Source organism: Nycticebus coucang, chromosome 8 (genome assembly GCF_027406575.1).
Source record: "Nycticebus coucang isolate mNycCou1 chromosome 8, mNycCou1.pri, whole genome shotgun sequence".
Classification (NCBI taxonomy): Eukaryota; Metazoa; Chordata; class Mammalia; order Primates; family Lorisidae; genus Nycticebus; species Nycticebus coucang.
In genome coordinates, this window is record NC_069787.1 from 108,795,222 (window position 1) to 108,822,067 (window position 26,846).

At 39.4% G+C, this 26,846-nt stretch overlaps 1 protein-coding gene across 12 annotated transcripts in view; it reads right to left on the bottom strand.

The window, feature by feature from the left end:
- The window catches only part of TFDP2 (transcription factor Dp-2), a 189,761-nt gene that overhangs the window by 35,050 nt on the left and 127,865 nt on the right, over positions 1-26,846 (bottom strand). For 9 of the 12 annotated variants that reach the window (XM_053600757.1, XM_053600756.1, XM_053600764.1 and 6 more), the window contains 3 exons: positions 19,426-19,529; positions 7,790-7,911; positions 6,295-6,342 (listed from right to left, as the gene is read on the bottom strand). In XM_053600757.1, the coding sequence (XP_053456732.1) occupies positions 6,295-6,342; positions 7,790-7,911; positions 19,426-19,529 (274 nt within the window). Of the gene's footprint in view, positions 1-6,294; positions 6,343-7,789; positions 7,912-16,504; positions 16,552-19,425; positions 19,530-23,816; positions 23,843-26,846 lie in introns of those variants that run through there. The other 3 variants (XM_053600766.1, XM_053600767.1, XM_053600759.1) reach the window with 3 other exon arrangements.

The window sequence follows — 26,846 nt, forward strand, 5'->3', positions numbered from 1 at the left end:
GCTGTCTGTGTGGAGGTGGGATGGGAAGTACTGGGGATTTGAAGGAATGGGACTGTTCAGCTGGCTCAGCTGCTCCAAAATAATCTTTATTTAATTGTGCTCACTACTTCCTTTAACAATTCATTCTTGCTTTTTACCCTTGTCAACTCTAAGTGGGGAGTTACTCCTTTTTCACAGGACCCTATTTTACGGATATATCTCTTCCACGACAATGCAGAGTGGAACGGCTCCCACCTGAATGCTGACTTCTTCCGGGTTGTGGATTTCTCTACTTGTCATTCACTATAACCACACCAGTTTCCATCTCCCAGTTGGAAAATCTATACCCCTGCCAGTTTTTATAGGACTTTGAGAGATTTATTTCCTTTTGACACTAAAACTTCAATAAGATCTTAGCAGCAGTGGAATGAGAAATAAAAATGGGACATTCAGTCCATCATCTTAACCTGAAAGCTTCCTATCTAAATTAAATATATAAGGTTTATACATTTTCTTAGAACCTAAGCTCTTTCAAATACCAAGACTCTCTCGTTCCAAATAACACCAAAATTTGACCACAAAATGTAAACACTGTTATCAGTTCACAAATCAAATACGGAAACCAGGCAGAAGCATTCTTTACCAAATGAAACTAAATTAAGAAACTAAAACTAAATGACAATATAAAACTAATATACTAGTTTTTTGTTTGTTTGCTTTGGGTTTTCTTGAGACAGGTCTCACACTGTTGCCCTGGGTAGAGTGCTCTGCGTCATAATAGCTCACAGCAACCTCAGTCGCTTGGACTCAAGAGATCCTTCAGCCTCAGCATCCCAAGTAGGGCTCATTTTTCTATTTTTAGTAAAGACGAAGTCTTGCTCTTGCTCAGGCTGGTCTCTAACTCCTGATATCAAGCAATCCACCCGCCTCAACCTCCCCGTGCTAGAATTACAGCTGTGAGCCACAACACCTGGTCTAATACACTAGTTTTAAAAGAAGTATTACATTTTATTAATAATTTCATTTGAATAGCTTGGTGCCTATAGCTCAGCAGCTAAGGCGCTAGCCACACACACCAGAGCTGGCAGGCTTGAATCCAGCCCAGGGCAGCTAAACAACAATGACAACTACAACCAAAAAATAGCTGGGCGCTATGGCAGGTGCCTGTAGTCCCAGCTACTTGGGAGGCTGAGGCAAGAGAATCACTTAAGGTCAAGAGTTTGAGGTTGCTGTGAGTTGTGATGCCACAGCATTCTACCTAAGGTGACAGCTTGAGACTCTGTCTTTAAAAAATTTTTATTTTCATTTGAAGTATCCAAAAAAACTGGACCCAAAGAATAAAAGAAAAAGTACTGTATTTATCTTTCTAGGCATTTAACTAGAATCCACAACAGTCTTTTTGTATTTTCATAGTTTTATTATTTACAAAAGTAATATACAACTAAAATTTGAAGAATAAATCAGTTAACACAGCCTTAAGTTGTAATAAATGTGTTCCATTTAAATAAGGAGTAACATACAATAAAAATTTCATTTGTTAAAATGAGTTAAGCAGAATATTTAAATCAAAATAATTCAGTCATGCTTATAAAATTAAGCCTTGACTTGACTTAACCAAAGAAAAAAGAAAATTCACTTTCCTCTAAGTTTGTGTCCATGAGAGGAGGGGCTGAAATAGGAAATGAATGTTTATTTCTTATGGACCTTTACTATTTCCCTCCCCTGGATAATATATTGTGTAGGCCTGTGACCATTTACATATTGATGATGCTACTTATATGGTAATGAGTCACCACTTGCATAATAAATTCCTTGAACTTCATATGTCTGAAACAAAACTCAATTCCTCCCCAAACCTACTCCTAATTACAAGTGTAAATGGCATCAATATTCATTCACCCAGCTGTTCATGCTATAAATTCAAGGGCTATCTTTGATTTTGCCCTTTCCTTCATTTAATCTATCAATAAATCTGTTGGTCCTACTGCCAAACTTCATTCTCCTTTTTCCATCTTCAATGTCAAGCCAATGGTCAAGCCAATGTCTCCTGCAATAACCATCTAAATGATTTCCCTGCTCCACCTTTAGTCTCCTAAGAATCCACTATCTATCCAGCAGCCAGTGTCAATTAGATCATGTCATTTCCCAGCTTAAAATTCTCCTTAAAACAAAAAACAAATTCCCTACCATGAGGACAAAACAAGGCCTTGGGTTATTTGCTGCGCCTGCCCCTCTAGCTCATCTCACACTGCATTTCTCATCATCTCCAGCCCACTGTGCTTCCCCAGACTCCTGGTTCCTCACTTAAGAGCTTCACATTCACCTTTCTCCCCACCTAGAATCCCTGGCTCCCCTCCGGCACCCCTAGTCATTTATATGCTCTGCTTTTTGGCATTCACAGGTCGCCTCCTTAGAGAGACCAAAGGTAGTAACTACCCTCCAATGCTTTCCACAAATCACCCTTCTTATTTTCTAGTATAGCATCTACAAAAATTATCTTGTTTGTTTATTGCCTCTCCCTCAATATAAGGTCTTAGGAGCAAAGACTTATCTTTTTTACTACTATCTCCAAAGCCTAGCAGGGGTCCTCAAACTTTTTAAACAGGGAGCCAATTCACTGTCCCTCAGACCGTTGGAGGGCTGGACTATAGTTTAAAAAAAAAAAAATGAACAAATTCCTATGCACATTGCACCTATCTTATTTTGAAGTAAAAAAACAAAACGGGAACAAATACAATCACCCTGCCGCAGTTTGAGGACCCCTGGAGAGCTCATACTGCATTTGTTGAAGGAGGGAATGCCTGATAAACAAAACTGAATCAGTACACAGATTTTAATTATTATAGCTTATTATACATAAACAACATTATTTTATTATAAATTATTAGTTTATTACATACAAACTGAGTTTTAACTGTATCCTAACAGAAAAAAAGAGATACTTAAATGAGCATAAAGGCAGAGTTAAATACCACTGTGCTAAATCTTACTCATTTAAAACAGGAATAAAGAAAAATACACGTAGCAAACTTTGTGGTTTGATTGGTTGGGGGGCATACATTACAGAAAAGTCATAATTTTTTAAAAAACGAATAAAAAGTGCTAGGGGAAAAGCCATTGAACCAAATGTAGAAAGAGAAAGCTGGGGTGGTGCCTGTGGCTCAAAGGGGTGGAGCACCGACCCCATATGCCGGAGGTGGTAGGTTCAAACCCAGCCCCAGCCAAAAGCTGCATTAAAAAAAAAAAAAAAGGGAAAGCTGAATCAATGGCTGTATCAATAATTTTTTCATTAATATTAAATCATAGCTGTGTACATTAATGCGATCATGGGGCACCATACATTGGTTTTATAAACATAGCCTTCCCAGCATTTACTTTGTTATTGTGTAAGACAATTATATTCCACATTTACTAAGTTTCACATGTACCCTTGTAGGATGCATCGCAGGTGTAATCCCACCTATCACCCTCCCTCTCCCCCTTCCCCATATGCTTAGGTTATAACTGGGTTATATCTTTCATATGAAAGCCAAAAATTAGTTTCAAGTAGGGCTGAGTACATTGGGTACTTTTTCTTCCATTCTTGAGATACTTTACTAAGAAGAATATGTTCCAGCTCCATCCATGTAAACATGAAAGAGGTAAAGTCTCCATCTTTCTTTAAGGCTGCATAATATTCCTGTATCAATAAATTTAATCTAGCATTTTTATATGTGATCTTTAGAGTTCCCTCTTGTCAAAACAGAGTAAAGAGAATCTTGTTTTTTTCCAACTCTGTTTGCAGTACACAGGTGCCCCCAATCATAACTGATAAATAGTTCCATTTTTAAGGACTTAAACATTGCTAAATACATTTGTAAGAACTTATAGTGCTGCCCCTTCCAAGGATAAACACCAAGAAATACCAGTCCAAGAGTCAGAATAAAGACTTTCCATTAGAGAGAAAAGAACATTTCCCCATATGTTTCTAAAACACAACAGTGACTTAAGATGTGATTTCATCTGTTCAAAATAGTTAAGAATGGAGAAGCAAGCAAAAAAAGCCACCATGGAAATACAGCATCACTAGTATCAGTGCAAAAAAACACATATCCTTCATACGTAGTCCTAAGGTCTTCACTCAGAGCCTATTCTACTTGTATTTTATTTTTATTTTTAATTTCAAAAACATATTTAGAGATGAGTTCTTGCTCTTTTGGCCAGACTGGAATGTAGTGGTGGGATCATAACTCATCGCAGCCCCAAACTTCAGGGTTCAAGTGATCCTCCCTGCCTCAGTCTCCCAAATAACTGGGACTACAGGTGTGCACCACCACATCTGGCTCACTTTCACTTTAGAATGAATTCTATCACATTTGGCTATCTAGTTTCTCAGTGCATGGCAAATTAGGGATAGCAAGTTAGAAAAATAGAAGACAGAAGACCATTATGAGATGACCTAATCTGAAGACGCAGACTAAAACACCATAAAAAAGGAGTTTAAAAATCTTAGAAACAAAAATAAGTTCAAAAAGCACAGCAGGGGTAGCGCCTGTGGATCAGTGGTAGGGTGCTGACCCCATATACCAAGGATGGCAGGTTTGAACCTGGCTCCGGCCAAACTGCAACAAAAATACAGCCAGGCATTGTGGTGGGCGCCTGTAGTCCCAGCTGCTCTCTTGCTGAGGCAAGAGAATCACCTAACCCCAGGAGTTGGAGGTTGCTGTGATGCCACGGCATTCTACCAAGGGCAATAAAATGAGACTCTGTCTCTAAAATAAATAAATAAATAGCACAGCTGAAAAAAAAAAAAACATAACTGGCAAGGTTTCATTAAAAATACTACAGTAGACCCCCTTATCTATAGTCTAAGCTACCTGTAGTTAAATGAAGTCCAAATATGTAAAATGTAAAATTATAGGATAAACAATTCCTAAATTTTTGTTGTGGCTGTTGTAATAAACAGGTCTCACTCTGTTGCTTGGGGTAGAGTACAGTGGCTCGATTTAGCTTACTGTAGCCTCAAACTTCTGAGCTCAAACGATCGTCCAGCCTTACCCTCTTGAGTAGCAAAGACAATCCATGCCACCTATTGTGTGTGTGTTTTTCTTTTTTCTTTTTGGTAGAGATGGGGGGTGTTGGCATGTAGCACAGGCTAGTCTTGACCTCCTAACCTGAAGCCATTCTCCTGCCTTGATCTCCTAAGATACTGAGATTTACGGGAATGAGACAACTCACCTCATAAGTTTCAAATAACCTTTATTATAGTATATTGTTATAATTGTTCTATTTTGTTCTTATTGTTAATCTCTTACTATGTCTAACTTATAAATTAAAATTTATCACAGATATGTACACACAGGAAAAAAACATACCAGGACATGCCGCATTCAGTATTATGTGCAATTTCAGGCATCTACTGGAGGTCTTGGAACAATACATCCCCCGTGGATAAAGGGGCACCACTGCAGTGACAACCTCACAGAGTTCAATTACTGCTAAGATTATGATCCTTATGTTAACAGAGTACCGTATTAACATGGCACCTGGCACAGTGGTGTAAACGCATGGAAAATTACCCTAAGTCGATAGCCCTGAAACCTGGAGTTTATATTTTATTTAACAGACTATAAGTGATTCTGATGCACATCCAGAATGAAGAACCGCTTCCCTATACTGTAAGGAAAGGTGGTATCATACACAATATAATGTTTAAGAAAACAAGTGAGAGTTTACCATGATCAATAAAACTTGTTTAAAAGTTTGGGCATATTAGAATAATGTGACCAGGCACCGGCCACAGGCTCCAGGGCTGGTAGGTTCAAACCCAGCCTGGGCCTGCTAAACAAACAAACAACAAAAGCTGGGCGTTGTGGAGGGTGCCTGTAGTCCCAGCTACTAGAGAGGCTAAGGCAAGAAAATCACTTGAGCCCAAGAGTTTAAGGTTGCTGTGAGCTATAATGCCACGGAACTCCACCAAGGGTGACAAAGTGAGACTCAAAAAAAAAAAAAAAAATAGAATAATGTGGAGTATTCATTTTGGTAGAATACTTTATCTCCCAAAAGGAGGGAGGGGTCTGAATGATAAACTAACTAAATGATAAACCAACTAAGTTAGTTTATCACAGAATAATTTCTGCTCACAGAATAATTTCTACTGAAACCACATAAATTCTCTAAGTGAACTGGAAGACTCGTTGTAGTATAATGGTAAAAACTGAATGAAGTTAAAAGTTATGTGAAGAAAAACATCTCATTACTTAAAATAGAGTAGACTATGGGCACCAAACCCCTTGCTATAGAGCAAAATCTTCCAAACAAAATGTTTATACTCACCTTTCTGAAAAATCAGAGTCTAGAAATTCTCTAGCCCGTTTCCTATCACTAAAAAGAAAAAAAGCATAAAACAACACATAAACACAACTTTATTTCATGAACAGTGTATTATAACTTGTCTAATTTTACACTGAATATATCTAAAGACAAAAACTAACAAATATAAAAAATATATATGTAAAATAAAAACTTAATTTTATCATGGGACCAAGACATTCTAACATAATAATCAATGACTGAAATGAACTCAATGAATATTTAGGGAGAAAAATATTGCAGATTTATAAACAATAGAATAGAAATGCTTATTCATTTTGTAATGACTGACTATGAAAACACTACACAATCCTGCCTTCCCCAATATAAAGCACAGTTAGGGTTAAAAACACCCAATCCCTGGTCATTTCCAAAGTCAGCCAATTCCAGTGGCACATGCTTGGCTTTCGTGTTATCATCCTTCAAGGCCACGCAGAAACCCTTTTAGATCTACATGAGCATTTTCATGAGGATTGAATAAAGGTCATGAAAATATAGGTAACTCTGTCATTTCATGTCATTTGAAATGGAAAAATATGCATATACAACTCTTCTGTCTTTAATGTATATATGTATACATGCATGTACACTAACATGTATATGGATTAAACACTTCGTCAGGGTCGATAGTTCATTAATTTACTTAGTATCCTTGAAACAAGGAGATTCTTAGCCACTAAGGTTTACTATCTGCTTGCTAAAACTCACATATGATAGAATCACCAGCATAGTATATCACCATGTATATAACTTCTAAAAGTAACAAAACTTCTAAAATGACAAAATGAGGTTTTGAGTCATTTATCTCAATATTTCTTTTTATTTTATGGAAGGATAAAGTGCTAAAATGAAAAGGAGTGAAGAAAAGTTAAGTAAGGGTATTTTACAGGCAAAGATGAAATACTAAACGTTTGATACTAAAAGTGGCAAATTAATAACACAGAATTGATATCAATTTAATTGCTCAGTATTTAAGAAGAATCAAGAGAAAATTAAATAAAAATTTAATGTATTTGGTTGCTTTTTCCTAGTTCCTTTTCTGGTTTTTAAGGAAATGAGAATTCATAGGGGAAATTCTGAGTATAGCCAAGACTTAATATATAACTCTTTTCTCATGTGTGCCAAAACAATATAAAATAATAGTTTTTATACCTTCAAAGCAGCTACATGCTGTAATCATAAAAAGTAATCCTATTTCAGAGTGGAAAAACGTCAGATGATTCAATTATAAGTTATTGCTCTATTTTTCCCTGTTTAAAAATGGATGTTCCATAAATGATTTAGATCTCTAAGATGTAAAGTAAAATGTAACATGTGATTTTATAGGAAAATCATTTGTTTTTAAGAACTAGGCTAAAATAAAACAAGAACAGACTGAAAGACAGTGAGAAGAAAAGGTCAGAACTTGTTTGTTTGCTTTTCTTTAAGTTTTTAAAATTATAACTTGCAACACTCTTACCCAGGGACCCAGCCAGCAGCTTCGGCTATGTGTGTCTGAGTAACCATTGCTGGTGCAGGGGTGTATGGATTCCCAATCAGAACGCTTCCTGAACTGGTTAGTCTCTGTGGTGTGCTTATAATCTGTAAAATTAGGAACAAAAAAATTATATTCTTAATTATTAAGAAAATCCCACAGGCAGAAAATGTTGACTGCTGCCATACATACAACAACGGAAACTTGCTGCCTAAAAAGCACGTAAAATCAATCATCTAAAACATAAGCAAGATCTGTGATTTTCATACATCCTAAGGTCTTAAAGCACAAGTATCCTGAACAGAGTCATGAGGTCACAAACAGGTTTCAACAAGCAAACAGCAATTTGGAAGGATTAAGTTCACAACTGACAATGTTTTAAAAATCAGAAAAATGAAAAGCTTTCATTTTTTTTTTTTTTTTGTAGAGACAGAGTCTCACTTTATGGCCCTCGGTAGAGTGCCATGGCCTCACACAGCTCACAGCAACCTTCAACTCCTGGGCTTACGCGATTCTCTTGCCTCAGCCTCCCGAGCAGCTGGGACTACAGGCGCCCGCCACAACGCCCGGCTATTTTTCTGTTACAGTTCAGCCGGGGCCGGGTTTGAACCCGCCACCCTCGGTATACGGGGCCGGCGCCCTACTGACTGAGCCACAGGCGCCGCCCTAAAATGAAAAGCTTTCTTTGAAATTAAGAAAGAGTTGAAGCAGAGCTTGATTTATTAGAAGCAGATCTTCACAGTTTACTGTAGAATATGTGTAAAGACACTAGACAACTTGGACTATTACACACATGGAATCTCAGTCTTTTTTAAAGAGCATTTCCTTATGTTATTAAATATTTTTTAAAGACACTGTAAAAAGCATAAAACATTCCACCATGTGGATTTATTATTGCATATTATTAGATATATATGGATATTCGTCATCTGATTATGAATGGTTTATGATTATAAATAATGATGGGATAAGCAATTTTGTATTATGAGCTTGGCCTTGATTTCTATTTCCTAAGGCTAGACTTCGGAAAGTGAATTAATGGAATTTTTAAAAAGGTTCCTTTATATGTGTCACCAAATTGCTTTCCAGGTCTTATAATTTTCCTCAGTGAAAACAACAGTTTTTTTTCTCCATAGATGTTTACAGTGATACAAAAAAAAAAAAGAAAGAAAAAAGCAGCCTAGTAATAGCTTTAAAAGTATTTTCTGCATAAATTAAATAAGTTTAAAAAAAGTATTTTCATCAAAAAAATTAAGGGCATATTCCAGTGAATGGGGATATTAATAACATTGGCTCTATTTGGATAATTACTGACACAATTCCCAGATACACAGTTGTTCTACTTTTATGAAGTTTTGAACATTTTCATATTAGTATGGTTCTTAGTCCCAATTAAGAGATAAAAACTCTACGTGGAATATATACAATTATTAGACAAGTCCTAAAACAAAAGAAATAATTATATTTTTACTGCCCTATGTAAGATAAAATGCTAATTAATTTTTGTCTCCCATTTGTCAAATGAAACCTGTTTCTGTACCTAGGTTCTAAGTTGAGTCATTAAATTAGTTGCTAGCTCGCTCCCTATAGAACCAAAGAGAAAGATTCCAAGCTCCTCATTTGCATTTGAAGGAAAGGTCAAACAATTAGCCTCTGAACTATAAAAACAGTTCAGATTTAGTTATTAAAGTCTAGCCAACACTTATCCATTTACTAAGTATTTAAGAACCTGAGTTAATTTTCTGTTTATGGTTGGCATGTGCCAGTTTAGGGCTAGGGAGATGTTAGTACCCACAAACACTTAGGAAATAGTTTGAACAAGTCTGGCTATTCTATAGTTAAAAAACAAAGAAAGAAAGAAAAGACAATACTACTGACAGATGGCTGAAGAGTTCTGGTTGGCTATAATCTGCCAAGGGCATTATTAAATAAGGCATTCAGGAGCTTGCCTCATGAGAAAACACAAAACTAGACAATGTATTCGTACCTCTCATCAAATTCTGCCCTGCATTCTAAATACGTGTGTACCTCCCACTTCTCCGCACATTTCTTCCCACCTCCCCACTTCCATTTCAGTGAAGAATCTTTAAGGGTGGAGGGAGTGCCATGCTCACCTATGTCCTCTACAGGGACTAGAACAGTGATAGGTGATACATGGGATTACTAACTGGGACAAAAGACTCAATTTTTAAAAGGATGGGGAAAAGTAGTACTTTTGTTCAACTTACATTGAAAAACCTTATATAAAATCCAGTAATAAAATAATTTATAATATAAAGAGCACAGTCCCCACCAATCACTCTATGACATATACAAATGTTCTCTATTACACTGACCTTGGGGTCTGACACCTTAAGAAGGAAAATCTGAGTATTTGGTAAGTCTCTGTTCTGCTCTATTCCTAATGGCCTACAAAGCCATTCTAAACATTCCAACTTACCTTGAAACAGATTGTTTTACTTGTGCAGTGTCACTACTAAGCAGTTCTTTTTCTATGTTATTAGCAGAATACGTACTCAGTTTTATCTGATTTAAAGTGCTTTGTGGGCAAAAAAAAAGTAGAAAGAAAACAGGACACAGAGGAAAAAAACTGGTTATCTTTACTGAGAATGATTTTTAAAATAAATTATTATGTTCTAGTTTACATTTTCTTCCCTTCTTTGTCTTTTTTTTTTTTTTTTGAAACAGAGTCTCCCTTTGTTGCTCTCAGTACTGAGTGCCACGGCATCCTAGCTCACAGCAACCTCAAACTCTTGGGCTCAAGCAATTCTCTTGCCTCAGCTTCCCACATAGCTGGAATACAGGCTCCCGCCACGACACCCGGCTATTTTTAGAGACGGGGTCTCACTCAGGCTCAGGCTGGTCTCCAATCTGTGAGCCCAGGCAATCCACCCGCCTCGGCTTCCCAGAGTGCTAGGATTACAGGCGTGAGCCACTGCACCCTGCCTCTTTTTTTTTTTTTTTCTCTTGTTAGATTGTCACTTGATACTCTACCCTGATCTGAAAGTGATTAGCCATGCTCTGCTCCTTTCTCTTAGCCATCATGATACACTGTAATTCCTTAATAAACATTCCCCAAATGAACAAATTAGATAAACTTAAAAGACAAATTTGAAATGTGTATGGGATGCAGTGAGTTCCTAGATTAGGATGACAGTGAGCTTTAAGAAACAAAACCAGGGAAAGTCAATAATAATTAATAAAGAAAGGAAAACTAGTTTACACGGGTGATGAGGGAACCCTGAACCTTAGTTTTGAAATTCCAAGTTAAAATTTAGAGGTAAAAACATACTTCTAATATTCAATTGATAAGAAAAATTTTTAATTTCAGATGCCCCTTTCACCAAAAATCCAGGCATCCTTAATTTAAATGTTATCGTGGTTTCTCTGACAATAGATTAGGCTGTGAAAATCCGAGAGCAACTGAATATCACTATGAAGATTTTTCTGCCCTCAGCCAACATATTTTATGTACTGCTGCCATCTACAGTTAGAAAAACCAAGAGAGCCTGTGTATTCTGAAGGCAAAAATATCTACATAATTATGAAGTGTTATATTAAAGGATTCCATTATTTGACAAAGTATTGGTTTTCACTGTAAGAAGCATGTAAGTTTTAATCTTCTAAAATAAGGTAGCCATGAGATTATCTTAAAGAGCTGACCCTTGAACAACAAGGGTTTGAACTTCGCGGGTCCGTGGATGTTCTGCCTCTGCCACTCAAGATAGCAAAACCAACCTTTCCTCTTCCTCCTCCTTTTCAGCCTACTTCAATGTAAAAATGATAAAGATGAAGACATTTATAATGATCCACTTCTGCTTAATGAATAGTAATTATATTCTCTCTTCTTTTTTTTTAATTAAATCATAGCTGTGTACATTAATGCAATTATGGGGTACAATGTGCCAATTTTATATATTCTCTCTTCTTTATGATTTTCTTTCTTTCTTTCGAGACAGAGCCTCAAGCTGTTGCCCTGGATAGAGTGCCATGGCATCACAGCTCACAGCAACCTCTAGCTCCTGGGCTCAAGAGATTCTCCTGCTTCCCCCTCCCAAGTAGCTGGGACTACAGGTGCCCACCACAACGTCTGACTATTTTTTGGTTGCAGCCATCATTGTTGTTTGGCAGGCCCAGGCTGGATTCGAACCTACCAGCTCAGGTGTATGTGGCTGGCACCTTAGCAGCTTGAGCTACAGGCACCAAGCCATAAATTATAGTATTTTTATCTATAATTTCACTTACTGGTAATAAAAGAAACATAACATTTTATATAAAAAGTAATACTGGGTTTGATAGGGTTGAAATTATTGTGCCAAGCCATGATTTTCTTGATTTTTTTTTTTTTTTTTTTTGCAGTTTTTGGCCAGGGCTGGGTCTGAACCCATCACCTCTGATACATGCGGCCGGGGCCCCATTCCTTTGGGCCATAGATGCCACCCGAGCCATGATTTTCTTAATAACATTTTATTTTCTCTTACTTTATTATAAGAATATAGTAATATGATGCAAGTAACCTACAAAACATTTATTGACTATGTTACTGATAAGGCTCTGGTCAACAGTAGGTTATTAGTTAAGGTTTGGGGGAGTCAAAAGTTATACATGGATGTTCAACTGCGTGGAGGCTTGATGCCCTTAATCCTGCATTGTTCGAGGGTTAACTATGTATATACAATCATGAGATATGTATCTATTTATATATATGAAACCTATAAAAATAACCTATATAACCAGAAGATGACCTGTAAGAAAAGGGTAATTATCTCAACCTAAAACAATTACTGCTCAGCTAGTTTCTATAACCACAGAAAACAAATAAAAACTTTTTTCATGGAGCCTTTTGAAATTTCTATCACTAAGATTTGGCTTCCAAGAAACATGTAAAATTCAAAGGGCAAGTACAAAAAGAAGACTGTAACAAACAGATGGGTGAGATTTTTATCTAAGAATTCTCTAACTTTTTCTAACAAAACTTTTTTTTTCTTTTTCTTTTTTTTGAGACAGAATCTCAACTCTGTTGTCCTGGGTAGAGTGTCATAGCTCATAGCAATCTCAAACCCTCAGGCTCAAGCTATCTTCTTGCCTTAACCTCCAGAGTAGCTGGGACTATAGGAACCTACCACAATGCCCAGCTATTTTTAGTAAAGATGGGGTCTCATTCTCCTGAGCTCAAGTAATCCACCCACCTCAGCCTCCCAGAGTGCTGGGATTACAGAGGCATGAGCCACTGCGCTGGGCCTCCAAATGCCAAATTTTAAGGATTGAGAATAATCTTCTTTGACTTGGGACCCTATATTGTGGACACAGAGTCTCCTGCATGTGGCTCTCCCGGGTGGGAGTTCTACCACTCTGCATGGGCTCTCCCAGGCAGCAGCTCCGTTATTCTGAGGCCTCAGGGACTAGCCCTACCCCATGACCCCGCTAGGCACTGCCCCAGTGGAGGTTCCCCATGTTCGTCCTGTCCCTGCAGCAGTTCTCTGACTCAACCCCAAGGCTCTCTGGGGCATCTTCTTCTTCTTCCTTTTTTTTTTTGCTTAAATTTATTTTTTATTTATTTATTTTAAATTTATTCCTTTTTTGAGGCAGTCACACTATGTATGTCACCCTCGGAAGAGTGCTGTGGCATCACAGCTCACAGCAACCTCAAACTCTTGAGCTTAAGCAATTCTCTTGCTTCAGCTTCCCCATTAGCTGAGATTACAGGCGCCTAGATATTTTTTATTACAGTTGTCATTGTTGTTTAGCTGGCCCGGGCCAGCATCGGTGCATGTGGCTGATGCCATAACCACTGTGGTATAGGCACAGAGCCAGGGGGCATCTTCTGAAATCTAGGTAGAAGTGGCCACGCCCCACAGCTCATGCAGTCTGCACGCTGGTGGAGATGGCACCGCTCGATGCTGCCGAGCTTTACTGTCTCACCCTCTGGAGCAGCCACTGTTGACCTGTACCGTACCTGGGCTAGCTGGAGCCACACTTGGAACGGCCAGAAGTCAATCAGGGAGCAGAGAACTGAGGCTGTGCTAAGTAGAGAAGCTCCAGAAACACCCAAAGCCCCACTTTTGACACAGTTCTGTCCCTGGGGCATTGTTCCTGGTCCCATGATGAAGGGACAGCACTGGTAAATGCCTTCAGGCTCACTTTTCCATTGTTTTGATGAATAGCAGGAGGCTTCCACCCATCCGTACTTATCTCCTTTCCAAAAGATCACTTGGCACACCCTTCCTGTTGCCTACAGCACCGCTTTTTCATTCTTTACAGGCCAGGAAGAAAACTTTCCAAATCTTTAAGTTCTGTCCCCACCTTTTTTCTTTTGAGACGGGGTCCTGCCTTGTTGGCAGAGGCTAGAGTGCCGGCATATCATAAATCACCCAACCTCAAACTCCTGGGCTCAAGTCATTCTCCTGCCTCAGTCTCCCTACAGGTACACACCACCACACACAGCTCATTTTTTCTATTATTTTTTTTTTTTTTTTTTGAGACAGAGCCTCAAGCTGTCGCCCTGGGTAGAATGCCATGGCATCACAGCTCATAGCAACCTCCAACTCCTGGGCTTAAGCAATTCCCTTGCCTCAGCCTCCCAAGTAGCTGGGATTATAGGCGCCTGCCACAACACCTGGCTATTTTTTGGTTGTAGTTGTCATTGTTGTTTGGTAGGCCCAGGCTGGATTCAAACGGGCCAGCTCTGACGTATGTGGCTGGCGCCTTAGCCGCTTGACCTACAGGCACCAAGCCTAATTTTTTCTATTTGTTGTAGAAACAGGTTTCGTTCTTGCTCAGGCTGGTCTCAAACTGGCCTCAAGCAATCCTCCTGCCTCACCCTCCCAGAATGCTAGGATTACAGGCATGAGCCACCTCTCTGGGCCTCTGCTTCCTCTTTGATTATAAATTTCATCTTTAATTCACTTCTCTCTTCTCACATTTTACTAAAAACAGTCAAGAGAAACGATGCTGTAACCTCAACACTTTCCTTGGAGATTTCTTCTAAATATACTATCCCATCATTCCCAAGTTCTTCCTTTCACAAAACACTGAGACTTGAACACAATTCAGCCAAGTTCTTTGCCACTTTGTCACAAAGATGGCCTCTCCTCTAGTTCCCAATAAAACGTTTCTCACTTCTCTCTGAGGTCTCATCATGTTGCAGGAAGACAAGGCCTAACGGAGAGAAAGAGCACCCAAACACCACGTTTATCAGAGGAAGGGCTTTATTCACCAGCCAGGAGCTTACAGCATAGAAGAATTCCAAATGGCCGTGCTCCCCAACTGCCTTGGTCTTTCCCTTTTTATTGACAGTCAAAAGTTCCACCCCACAGGTACCCTTCTCATTGGCCAGTGGGAGATGCTATTCCAGCCCCTACAGAACTACAGGATTTCACTGAACTTGGAAATTTCCAAGTTTCAGGAAGTTAAGTTTACAAATTCCCAAGAGCTGAGTCACCATGGAGAGGACCCTGCAGGTGTGTCCTTGTGGTCTACTGGAGAAGACCTGTTCTTCTAGACCTCACCCTTCTCGGGTGTCCTGTCTCAATCAGAATAACCTTTACCATCAGTATCAGCATTCTGATTGTGACCACTTCATAATCTCTAAGAAGACTGACGCTTCCTCTACAGCTCTCCTCTTTTGATCCCACACCAAAATCCCCCTTTGAGGTCCTTTCATGGTAATATAGTGTTTTTCTAGCCTATTCCTCCAAATTCTTACAGCTCATTCATTACCGAGTTCCAAAGCTGTTCTCATCATTTTAGGTGTTTGTTATGGCAGTAACCTACTTCTTTTTTTTTTTTTTTTTTTTTTGTAGAGATAGAGTCTCACTGTACTGCCCTCAGAAGAGTGCTGTGGCGTCCACACGGCTCACGGCAACCTCCAGCTCTTGGGCTCATGTGATTCTCTTGCCTCAGCCTCCCGAGTAGCTGGGACTACAGGCGCCCACCACAACGCCCGGCTATTTTTTTTTTGTTGGTTTGGCCGGGGCTGGGTTTGAACCCGCCACCCTCGGCAAACGGGGCCGGCACCCTACTCATTGAGCCACAGGCGCCGCCCAGTAACCTACTTCTTGATACCAGTTTCTTGGTCTATGATAAAATGCCTCAAATTAGGTAACTTGTAAGTAATAGAAATTTATTTCTCATACATTATAAAGTGTTATATTCAAGGATTCTGGAGGCTGGGAAGGCTAAGATCAAGGCACCAGCAGATTTAGTGTCTGGTGAAAGCTCACCCTGCTTCATAGATGGCACCCTCGTACAGTGTCCTCAAGGCAGAAGAGGGAGGGACTGAACTCCCTTCCCTTTTTTACGAGGTCACTAATCCCACTCATGATAGCAAAGCCTTCAGGACTTAATTACTTTCTAAAAGGCCCCACCTCTTAATATCACCACAATGGGGATTAGGCTTCAACATATATTCTGGAGGGACATATTAAAACCACAGCAATGGGGTCCTACAACAATTAGGAAACCAAAAAGAACATTCTGATTCCTAAGAACTCAGAACTGAAAAAAGCACCTCAGAAGTAGGAGGCAAATTAAGGCCTTGGGCTGGCCCAGTTTAAAAGAGAGCCTCAAACTGTTCCTTCTTTGGCCCCTGATTATGTTGATCCTGAGATTTACATTAACTGACTTAGTAACTGTCAGAACTGAACTATGTAAGGGATTATATACACACCAGTTCCAATTGACAATGAGAAGAAAAATTACCTAAATTTCCAAAAGAGGAATTCAAATTTGAGCCACAGCAGCGGCAACTAAAATATCAAGAGAAAACAGTCTCTCAAAATAGAGGAGTGCTATAAAGACCACACTCATAAAAGTTTGAGTATGTATAATCACATTTCAAAACACGGACTTTAAAGTAAGGCTCCTTATCTCATTTCCTCTACTGCAGTGACTGCAGAGGAGCAAATGCTCAGCATGTCTGAAACTACACCCTCAGCTACCTTGACATGCGAACACTTACTGGACTTTAAGTCTCTATGAGGCTTGGAACGAGGTTACATTCTTCACATTCTTTTTTTTTTTTTGTAGAGACAGAGTCTTACTTTATGGGCCTCGGTAGAGTGCCATGGCCTCACACAGCTCACAGCAACCTCCAACTCCTGGGCTTAAGCGATTCTCTTGCCTCAGCCTCCCGAGTAGCTGGGACTACAGGCGCCCGCCACAACGCCCGGCTATTTTTTTGGTTGCAGTTTGGCAGAGGCCGGGTTTGAACCCGCCTCCCTCGGTATATGGGGCCGGCGCCCTACCGACTGAGCCACAGGCACCGCCCCTTATTCTTCACATTCTTACACTCTTTACTTGGCCAGTAAATTATGCTGTACCTTTAACTTGACTCCTGCAGATCATTAATAGTTCTCAACTGACCAAAGAAAGTGTCATGTCTAGAATGTGTCTTAAAGACTTTCTGAATCCATTAAGTATATTAAAAAGTGTTTTTATCTAAATAACTTTGCACTTAAAATGATCCACAATGCTGTACATTATGGGCAAACTTCATCCTTATTGCTCTGTAAATGAGAAGATGTAAAAACTAACAATGAAAAGTTATTGCTTAAATGTGTATTTTTGCTAATGGTAAAGTAAGGCCACTTAAATTAGGTATAGTCTTAGAGTAGTCAAACACAATCTTGTTTATAAGTCTTTCTGAAAGTGACACACTCCTCAAGATCTAGCATAATTAATAAATGCCTTTAGAGAAACAGTTAAATATTTCCATTTTCATTAATTATTTCTACTGTCAAAGATTAAAATAAATTGGTATATTGTTTTCTCCCCAAATGTCCTTTAATGAAAAGGGTTTTCAATTAATAAGCTCTAAATATTGATTAACTGTTGGGTCATACTTTCACTTTCTATGATTCCAATTTATACATAGTGGAGGGCAATAAATGTTATTTTATAAGAAAAAAACATAATAGATTTCCAATCAGTTTAAACAACTAAATACAAGCCTCCCATGCAAAAACATTCACATTACATACCCAGAAAATTGAACATTAAAGAACAGGTCTTTTTTTTTTTTCGTGGTTTTTTTTGTAGAGACAGAGTCTCACTTTATCACCCTCGGTAGAGGGCCATGGCATCACACAGCTCACAGCAACCTCCAACTCCTGGGCTTAAGTGATTCTCCTGCCTAAGCCTCCCAAGTAGCTGGGACTACAGGCGCCCGCCACAACGCCCAGCTATTTTTTGGTTTGCACTTCAGCCGGGGCCGGGTTTGAACCCGCCACCCTCGGTATATAGGGCCGGTGCCCTACCGACTGAGCCACAGGCGCCGCCCAAGAACAGGTCTTTGTTTTTCTTAAGACTTAGTTGCATTTAGGCTGGGTGTAGTGGCTCGTGCCTGCAATCCTAGCCCTCTAGGAGGCCGAGGCAGGTGGATTGCCTGAGCTCACAGGTTTGAGACCAGTCTGAGCCAGAGTGAGACCTCATCTCTAAAAACAGCTGGGTGTCATAGCGAGGGCCTGTAGTCCCAGCTACTCTACTCAGGAGGCTAAGGCAAGAGAATTGCTTGAGCCCAAGAGTTTGAGGTTTGCTGTGAGCTGTGATGACACAGCACTCTATTAAAAGCAACAAAGTGAGACTCTGTCTCAAAAAAAAAAAAAAAAGACTTAGTTGCGTTCAGATGAAAGCTAAACTTTTTTAAAAACTGAGACAACTGAAATTAACTGGAATATTTGATCAAACATCTTTTTACAAGCATTCTTTCTTTCATTTTATTCATTTATTTATTTATTTATTTTTCCCCTCCCAAGACAAAGCCTCAAGCTGTCACCCTGGGTAGAGTACCATGGCATCACAGCTAACAGCAACCTCCAACTCCTGGGCTTACGCGATTCTCCTACCTCCACCTCCCAAGTAGCTGGGACTACAGATGCCCACCACAGCACCCAGCTATTTTTTGGTTGCAGCCATCATTGTTGTTTGGTGGGCCCAGGCTGGATTCAAACCCACCAGCTCAGGTGTATGTGGCTGGCGCCTTAGCTGCTTGAGCCACAGGCGCCAAGCCTCTTTTGGTTTGTTTTTGTTGAGACGGAGTCTCACTATGTTACCCTCAGTAGAGTGCCGTAGTGTCACAGAAACAGCAACCTCAAACTCTTGGGCTTAAGAGATTCTCTTGCCTGGCTCGGTGCCTGTGGCTCAAGCGGCTAAGGCGCCAGCCACATACACCTGAGCTGGCGGTTCTAATCCAGCCCGGGCCCGCCAAACAACAATGATGGCTGCAACCAAAAAATAGCTGGGCGTTGTGGCGGGTGCCTATAGTCCCAGCTACTCTGGAGGCAGAGACAGGAGACTCACTTGAGCCCAGGAGTTGGAGGTTGCTGTGAGCTGTGATGCCACAGCACTCTACCCAAGGTGACAGCTTGAGGCTCTGTCTCAAAAAAAAAAAAGAGTCTCTTGCCTCAGCCTCCCAAGTAGCTGGGACTACAGGCACCCACCACAATGCCTAGCTATTTTTTGGTTGTAGTTGTTATTACTGTCCAAGCCAGGTTCAAAACCCCCAGCCCCAGTGTTATGTGTCTAGCACCTTAGCTGTTGAGCTATAGGCATGAACCTACAAGTATTCTTTAAATTAGTCTTGCTCAAGCACTTTCAATTCTAAGATTTGATGATTTTCTTACCATTTGGGGTCCAACATTCACATTTATTGGTCCTAAGGTTTTTGGTAAAATCTTCGTTGGTGAGTTGGTGCTGGGAACTGGAAATGCAACAAATGAAATGTTACCTGAAATGATATCAAAACATTAAGTTAGTGCACGCCAATGTCAAGGCTACCTTCTACCATCCCCAGTCCCAACTTACTGTGCCGAAGTGATTTATAATTATCTCAAGAAGCATATTGTAACTAAGAAGACCTACTGACAACCCATACTAATGACTGCTTTGGGGGGGGAGGGGAATACAATCAGTTCTGCTGAATAAGTAATCTTATTTGTATGTTATAGGAGATCTATAAATAGTTCCAGTCTATTTGAAAATTGCTGAACTTTTGGGCGGCGCCTGTGGCTTAAGGAGTAGGGCGCCGGTCCCATATGCCGGAGGTGGCGGGTTCAAACCCAGCCCCGGCCAAAAACCACACACAAAAAAACAAAAGAAAATTGCTGAACTTTTAATTGGTCTTTTAGAGGAAAAATATTTAGAGAATATATTAAATGCAAATCACAGCTTATATCAGAGTTGAGAAGTAGGTCTTTAATATACATCACATATCAATAATATGTGAAGTATAACATGAGAAGTAAAATAAATATTCAAGTTTCTTTATAGTATAAAATGCTCATACTAAAAGTTAATATATTTTCAAAATGTCAAATTGGTAGCTTTTTAGAGTTTTACAATACTAGAGAAAAAACATGAAGCCATAATTACTGATGATAGAAATCTGTACAGCAGGCCAGGTATGGTGGCTCATGCATGTAATCCCAGCTTTCTGGGAGGCTGAGGCAGGTGGATTGCCCTGAGCTCAGAGGATCGAGACCAGCCTGAGCCAGAGTGAGACCCGTTTCCACCAAAAAAAAAAAAAAAAAAAAAAAAAAAAAAGCCAAGCATTGTGGCAGGAGCCTGTAGTCTCAGCTACTTGGGAGGCTGAGGCAAGAGAATCACTTAAGCCCAAGAATTGGAGGTTGCTGTAAGCTATGATGCTATAGCACTCTACCAAGGGCCACAAACTGAGACTCTGTCTCAATAAAAAATAAAAGGGGAAAAAAAGAAAATTAAAAAAAAAAACTTTAAACTAAGACAATTGAAAGCCAATTGAAAGCAAAATTCAAAAGAAGGAAAAAATTAGAAATCTGTACAGTGTTTTCAAGTGATTTCAAAACCTTAAATTTCAAATTAACATAGGATGGTGCTACCAAAGAAACTCCCCTCAAAAGAAAAAGCCAACCAATTTTTTTTTTTTTTTTTGTAGAGACAGTCTCACTTTATGGCCCTCGGTAGAGTGCCGTGGCGTCATACAGCTCACAGCAACCTCCAACTCCTGGGCTTAAGGGATTCCCTTGCCTCAGCCTCCCGAGCAGCTGAAAAGCCAACCAATTATTTTCTGCACTATAACATCAACTACATAACTCTTCTGTACAAACTTTAATTCATCAGTGTTTCTTTTAGAAGGTAACAGTGTAACAGAATATAACAAAGTAAGTACCAGTACCGAAACCCTGGGGACAACCAACATTTAAGGCCAGGACTAAAACATCTCCTCAGACTCCCTCCTCAGCTGGCCCAGGTCCTTGCTCTTCCAAAGCTTGACAACATTCCTTAATTCCTTTCTCTTACCTCTTAATTCTCAGCAGAACCCCCGTCTCCTGCAGTAAGGAATCAGGCCATCAAGCAAAATTGTATCTCATCCTCCTTAGCCTGAGTTTATCTGCACCTTCACACATATTTTTACTTATGTCTCTCTGAATGGAAATGTCCTTCCTGCTGACATAAATTACTCCTTTCATCTCTGTTCTGTGCTCTCTGCCTCCTCAGGAACCTCACACATCAATTATTTATTGTGTCCCGAATTTCCATCTACTTTACTGGCTTCTTCCCTTTGGTTTCTCTCTTGTCCGTTTGGAATTGTAGATCATTCCTCCTTGAATTCCACATCTTAAAATCACATTCTTTATCTTTCTCGCATCCACTCAGCAATCCCTAGTACCCACATCTGCTGTGCCTTCACATTCTCGGTCTTGCTCAATAGCTCCCCTTGGTGTGTTATCATCTACCCAGTAACCCAGTCTAGAAATAATCTTCACTCATTCAACCAACCACCATATCCCACATGGTATCTATCTTCTTACCCTAGATCCTTTATTCCACTGGCACTTATTTAATTTGGAATTTTATCATATTTGGTTTGAATACCATTACCCTCTAACTCAGTGGTTCACAATACTGACTGTGCAAAGGAATCACCTGGCAAGCAATCAATAATACCCATGCCTAGGTTCCACCCTGAGAGCTGTTGATATAACTGATTTGTGGTAAACTTGGACATGAAACTTAAAAATGTTTTCAGACATTTCCAATATGCAGCCCGGAATGAGTACCACTGCTCTCACCAGATATCCTATTTCCAACAGCTTACCTATCGGCTTCACACGTCTATAACAAATTGATCTTTCATCTGGCAAATCTGTTCTGGACACTGCTCTTCAAAGACTCCGTAATACTTCCTAATACCTCCCAGGTTCCTCAATATGGCACAAAAGCTCACCCCTGGTTCCCTTCCCAGCTTCATCTTCAGCAGCTCTCTCCACATACACTCTGCTCTCCAACCAGATTAAGCCCCATATGTCAATCACCTGTCCTCCTGCTGGGAAGGCCCTCCTCTGCTGAGCCAACAACCACCTATTAGCACTTCAAAATGGATGTAGTCCATACCATTTTCTGCATGATTATTATGTACCACCGTCTGTTCCAGAGATTTCCCATAGACATACATAAAAATCTCATTAAGCTTAGGACAACAGTGTGAAGATTAGTACTGACTCCATTTTACACATGAAGAAACTGAAACTGACTGAGGTTAAATAAATTGTGCAAGGTCCCATAGCTAGTGAAGTCCACAGTCCCTCCACCGATGCCTCTGTGCTGTGTCTGTTTTTCCTTGTAAATTGTCCTCAGCCTCTGTGGTCTAGGGCCTGGCTAGCCCTCATCTGGCTTCCCATACAATCTGCTGTTAATTACTTGTATCCCAGCACCTAGTTTGTCCTTAGCACAAAATAGATGCAAAAACTATAAAAACTATTTGATCAGCATAGATGGCAGTTATTACCTTTCCTAACCTAGATGCCAAACTATCTGTAATGTAGCCTAAATTGCAACCTTTGTTAATTTTTGCAACAAGGATCTCACAGCTGACACGGAATTTGAAATCAATTTAAACACCAGGTCCTTTGTTCAGACATGACTGAATAACTGGTATTATGAAATATAGTTTCTCTACCTTGTAACTATGTAATTGATTTTTTTTGTTTTACTTTGTATTTGTTATTTTTGCAACTCATTTTTTTTAATATAAAATGTATATCTTATCAACTGCTAAAGTCTGAAGTACTATCCTCTGTTTAAGAATCCACTTAAGTGGAAAGTAATTCTCTCAATAGTAGCTATGTAACTGATACAACATGCTACAAACTCAACTCCAGGCTAAAGAGAAACACACCATAGATCTCTGTAGGAAGAACACAGCCCTGAAAAAGTCTGACTGTCAGATGCTGGTTTTAAAAAATGACCTTAATGCTGCTGAATGTTCACAATGAGATCATCTCTGCTATGCTATGCTAGAAACACAAGTTTAAAAATTGCCCAAAAAACAGTGATGCAAGAAACACTAAAAAAAGATAATTTTAGGGTTAGGAAACAGATTGACCCTAATATTAAACCCAACACTAAAGGAAAATTCAGACTATAGAACTTCGATCAAAATATTTTAATTACTGTAACTTTGTAATAGTAATTTTGAAATCTGGTAGGTTAAAGTTCTTCTCTTCCCAATTATGCCTTTTTTTCCTGATTTTCTTGGCTATTCTCTGCCAATACTCCTGTAGACATACTTTAGAATCAATTTGTCAGATTTATTAAGTTTCCTCTCAATTCTGTTGGTATGAATTGATATGATGTTTTGGCTTTAATGCTTTTCTTTGTATTTCTTGGCCAAGAAGCACATAAAGAAACTGACAAATATTAAAGTCCCGATATCACTTCATTTATTTATGAAAATGTGGAAAGGGGAGGGTACTTAAGAAATGATGTTGGGGCTGGGGTGGTGGTTCATCCCTGTAATCCTAGCTCTCCGGGAGGCCGAGGCAGGTGGATTGTTTGAGCTCTGGAATTTGAGACCAACCTGAACAAGAACAATAACCCCGTCTCTATTAAAAAATAGAAAAACTGGCTCGCCACCTGTGGTTCAAGCAGCTAAGGCACCAGCCACATACACCTGAGCTGGAGGGTTCGAATCCAGCCTGGGTCCGCCAAACAATGATGGCTGCAACAAAAATTAGCCAGGCATTATGACAGGCACCTGTAGTCCCAGCTACTTGGGAGGCGGAGGCAGGAAAATGGCTTGAGCCCAAGAGTTGGAGGTTGCTGTGAGCTGTGATGTCACGCACTCTACCCAGGGTGATGGCTTGAGGCTCTGTCTCAAAAAAAAAAAAAGAGAAAGAAAAACTGAGGCAAGAGGATTACTTTAAGACCAAGAGTTTGAGATTGCTGTGAGCCACAGCACTCTACTCAGGGCAACAAAGTAAGACTTTGTCTCAAAAAAAAGACATTATGTTGGGGCTGTGAGCGGTGGTTCACACCTATAATCCTAGCACCCTGGGAGACCAGGGCTGGAGGATCACTTGAACTCAGAAGTTGGAGACCAACCAGGGCAAGAGGTGAGACCCCGTCTCTACTAAAATAGAAAAATTGGCCAGGCTTTTGCACACCCTTGTAGTTCTAGCTTCTCAAGAGGCTGAGGCAAGAGGATCCTTGAAGCCCAAGAGTTTAAGGTTGCAGTGAGCTTTTATGACACCACTGCACTCTACCCAGGGTAACAGAACAGGAAAGAAATGACACTGAGACAAAATATTGTCCATTTGAATTAAAAAACCCTAGGTTTCAATTTCTTACCTTAATCCTAGACTCTAGTTGAGCTCAGGAGTTGGAGACCAACCTGAGCAAAAGTGAAACCTGTCACTACTAAAAATAAAAAAATTAGTCAAACATTGTGAAGTGCCTGTAGTCCCAGCTACTTAAGAGACTAAGGCAGGAGTATTGCTTGAACCCAGGAGTATGAGGTTCAAACGTTCAGCTGGGCTAATGCCATGGCACTCTAGCCTGGGGAACAGAGTGAAACTGTCTAAAAAAAGAAAATTCCCATTAAAAAAGTAACTTTTTTTTCACAACTTACTTTGGAATGTATCAAAGAAATTAAATTGACTGCTGTGTGGATAGAGTGGATAGTTGGACAGATAAATGGTAAAGCAAATATAGTAAAATGTTACTTGTTCGCTGTACAATTCTTTCAACTTTTTTGTGTTTGACAATTTTCATAATAAATACTGTACTGGGGAAAAATTAACTTTTTTTAAAAAAGAAAACCTTTAATGCACCAGATTGATAAAAATTAAGATGTGTGACAATACCCCGAGTGGGCACATTTAAAAAATATTTACTTAGCACCTACTATGCGTCAAATGCTACGGAGCCAAGCACTATGGAAATTCAGTGAACAAATGACATTGCTCCCACATATAAGGTCAGACAATTAAGTTCGCAAATTCATCCTGGAAAAAGTGCTACATACGTCATTGCTGAATATCACTATAGTCACCTCAAAAGTACTCTCCTTGGGAAGCTATGCACTGACGCCAGTGCTCAGTCCACCCTTCAAAGCAATTCTGAAACTCTTTCTGCAAGGCCATCAGAGCTGTCGGTGTTGTACAGGCCTGACAATAAAGTTGGCAATAAGTTCACAAACTTGCCACTGTGTGCTTATGGCTGCAGCACCATACAAACAATTCAGTAAGATTTCATAACCTTGGTATCTCAGTATCTCAGTTTGTGTTCAGACTGTCAACATGTGGCAGTATCTTGCTGAGTAGTGTTCATTATTGTTGTGTTTTGATACACAGTACAACAGTTCTGATGGTCACTCCAGAAAAAGAGTTCCAAAACTGCTTTGAAGGGTGGACTAGGTGCTGGTGTGGGTACATAGCCTCCCAAGGAGAGCACTTTGAAGGTGACTGTGAGATACTCAGTGATGAAATATGTACCACCTTTTCTAGGATAAGTCTGTGAACTTGTCAGACCTCATACTCTGTTGGTGGGGGGAGTACTGTGGAATCTTTCTGGAGGCTCTGACAACGTGTTGAATTATAATTAGAGAGAAATAAAGGAACTATGTGTTAAGAGCACAAAATTCAAATAAATGCTTTAAAAATAACTTTACATATTTTAAAGCTTCTTTCCACTTCAATAAATATTATTTCAATTTCCCTTTGTTGCCTAAGTGAAAAGCTCCTTCACCTACTGCACCAAAATCACAATCAACAACAGATATTCCTCTAGTGGAAATATATTCTAATAAACTTAGCAGATAAGAACAATTACACATGTCCTAGGACTGCACCATTGTGGATAAAAACAAATGCCAAGAAATAATTTACCTTTTTAAGGACATTTTGGTACATGCATATGATGAAATATTATATAATCCTTAAAAATATAAGCATGAATTGCCATGAGAAAATGTTCCCATTATAAAAGAATATGATTACATTTACCTGAAAAACTATACATAAATTTACATATTTATAAAAATATGCCAAGATAAACAACAAATTTAATAGTGGTTAGCTCTGGTATGGAGTATGGAGGAACTCTTTGTTTTGTTTTATACTTTATTATTTGAAAAAAACATTTTATGAATATGCATGTATTGGGGACCACCTGTGGCTCAGTGGGTAGGGTGCCAGTGCCATATACTGAACCCAGCCCCGGCCAAACTGCAACAAAAAATAGCCGGGCATTGTGGCAGGTACCTATAGTCCCAGCTACTGGGGAGGCTGAGGCAAGAGAATCACCTAAGCCCAGGAATTGGAGGTTGCTGGGAGCTGTGACACCACAGCACTCTATTGACGGTGATAAAGTGAGGCTTTGTCTCTAAAAAAAAAAAAAAGAAAGAATTATGCATGTACTTGTTTTATAACTTAAAAACTATTGCTTTTCTGAAAGAATGAATCAGCCATAGCTGCTAAAATGAGATAAAGATCTATATAATGAAAAAAAAAGAAATCTTCAAAAGCAGTTGAAGGGGCTCCACTGGGATTCCAGTAATTATAATACCCAGAAATAAAAGCCATACGTTTAAACAAAACTTACTTTCATCAAATCAACTAAGTTCAGCAGCAGAAATATATATATTTTTTAACTTCAAAGGATATATATAAATAAGTTACAAATATCTAGTCACCCAAAATTTCAGCCAGTTTAAGAGATGTAGACCAAACCAAGACTAAATAATTTATTCTAAGTAACTTGCCCTTAACCACATTGTCCAGAGCTA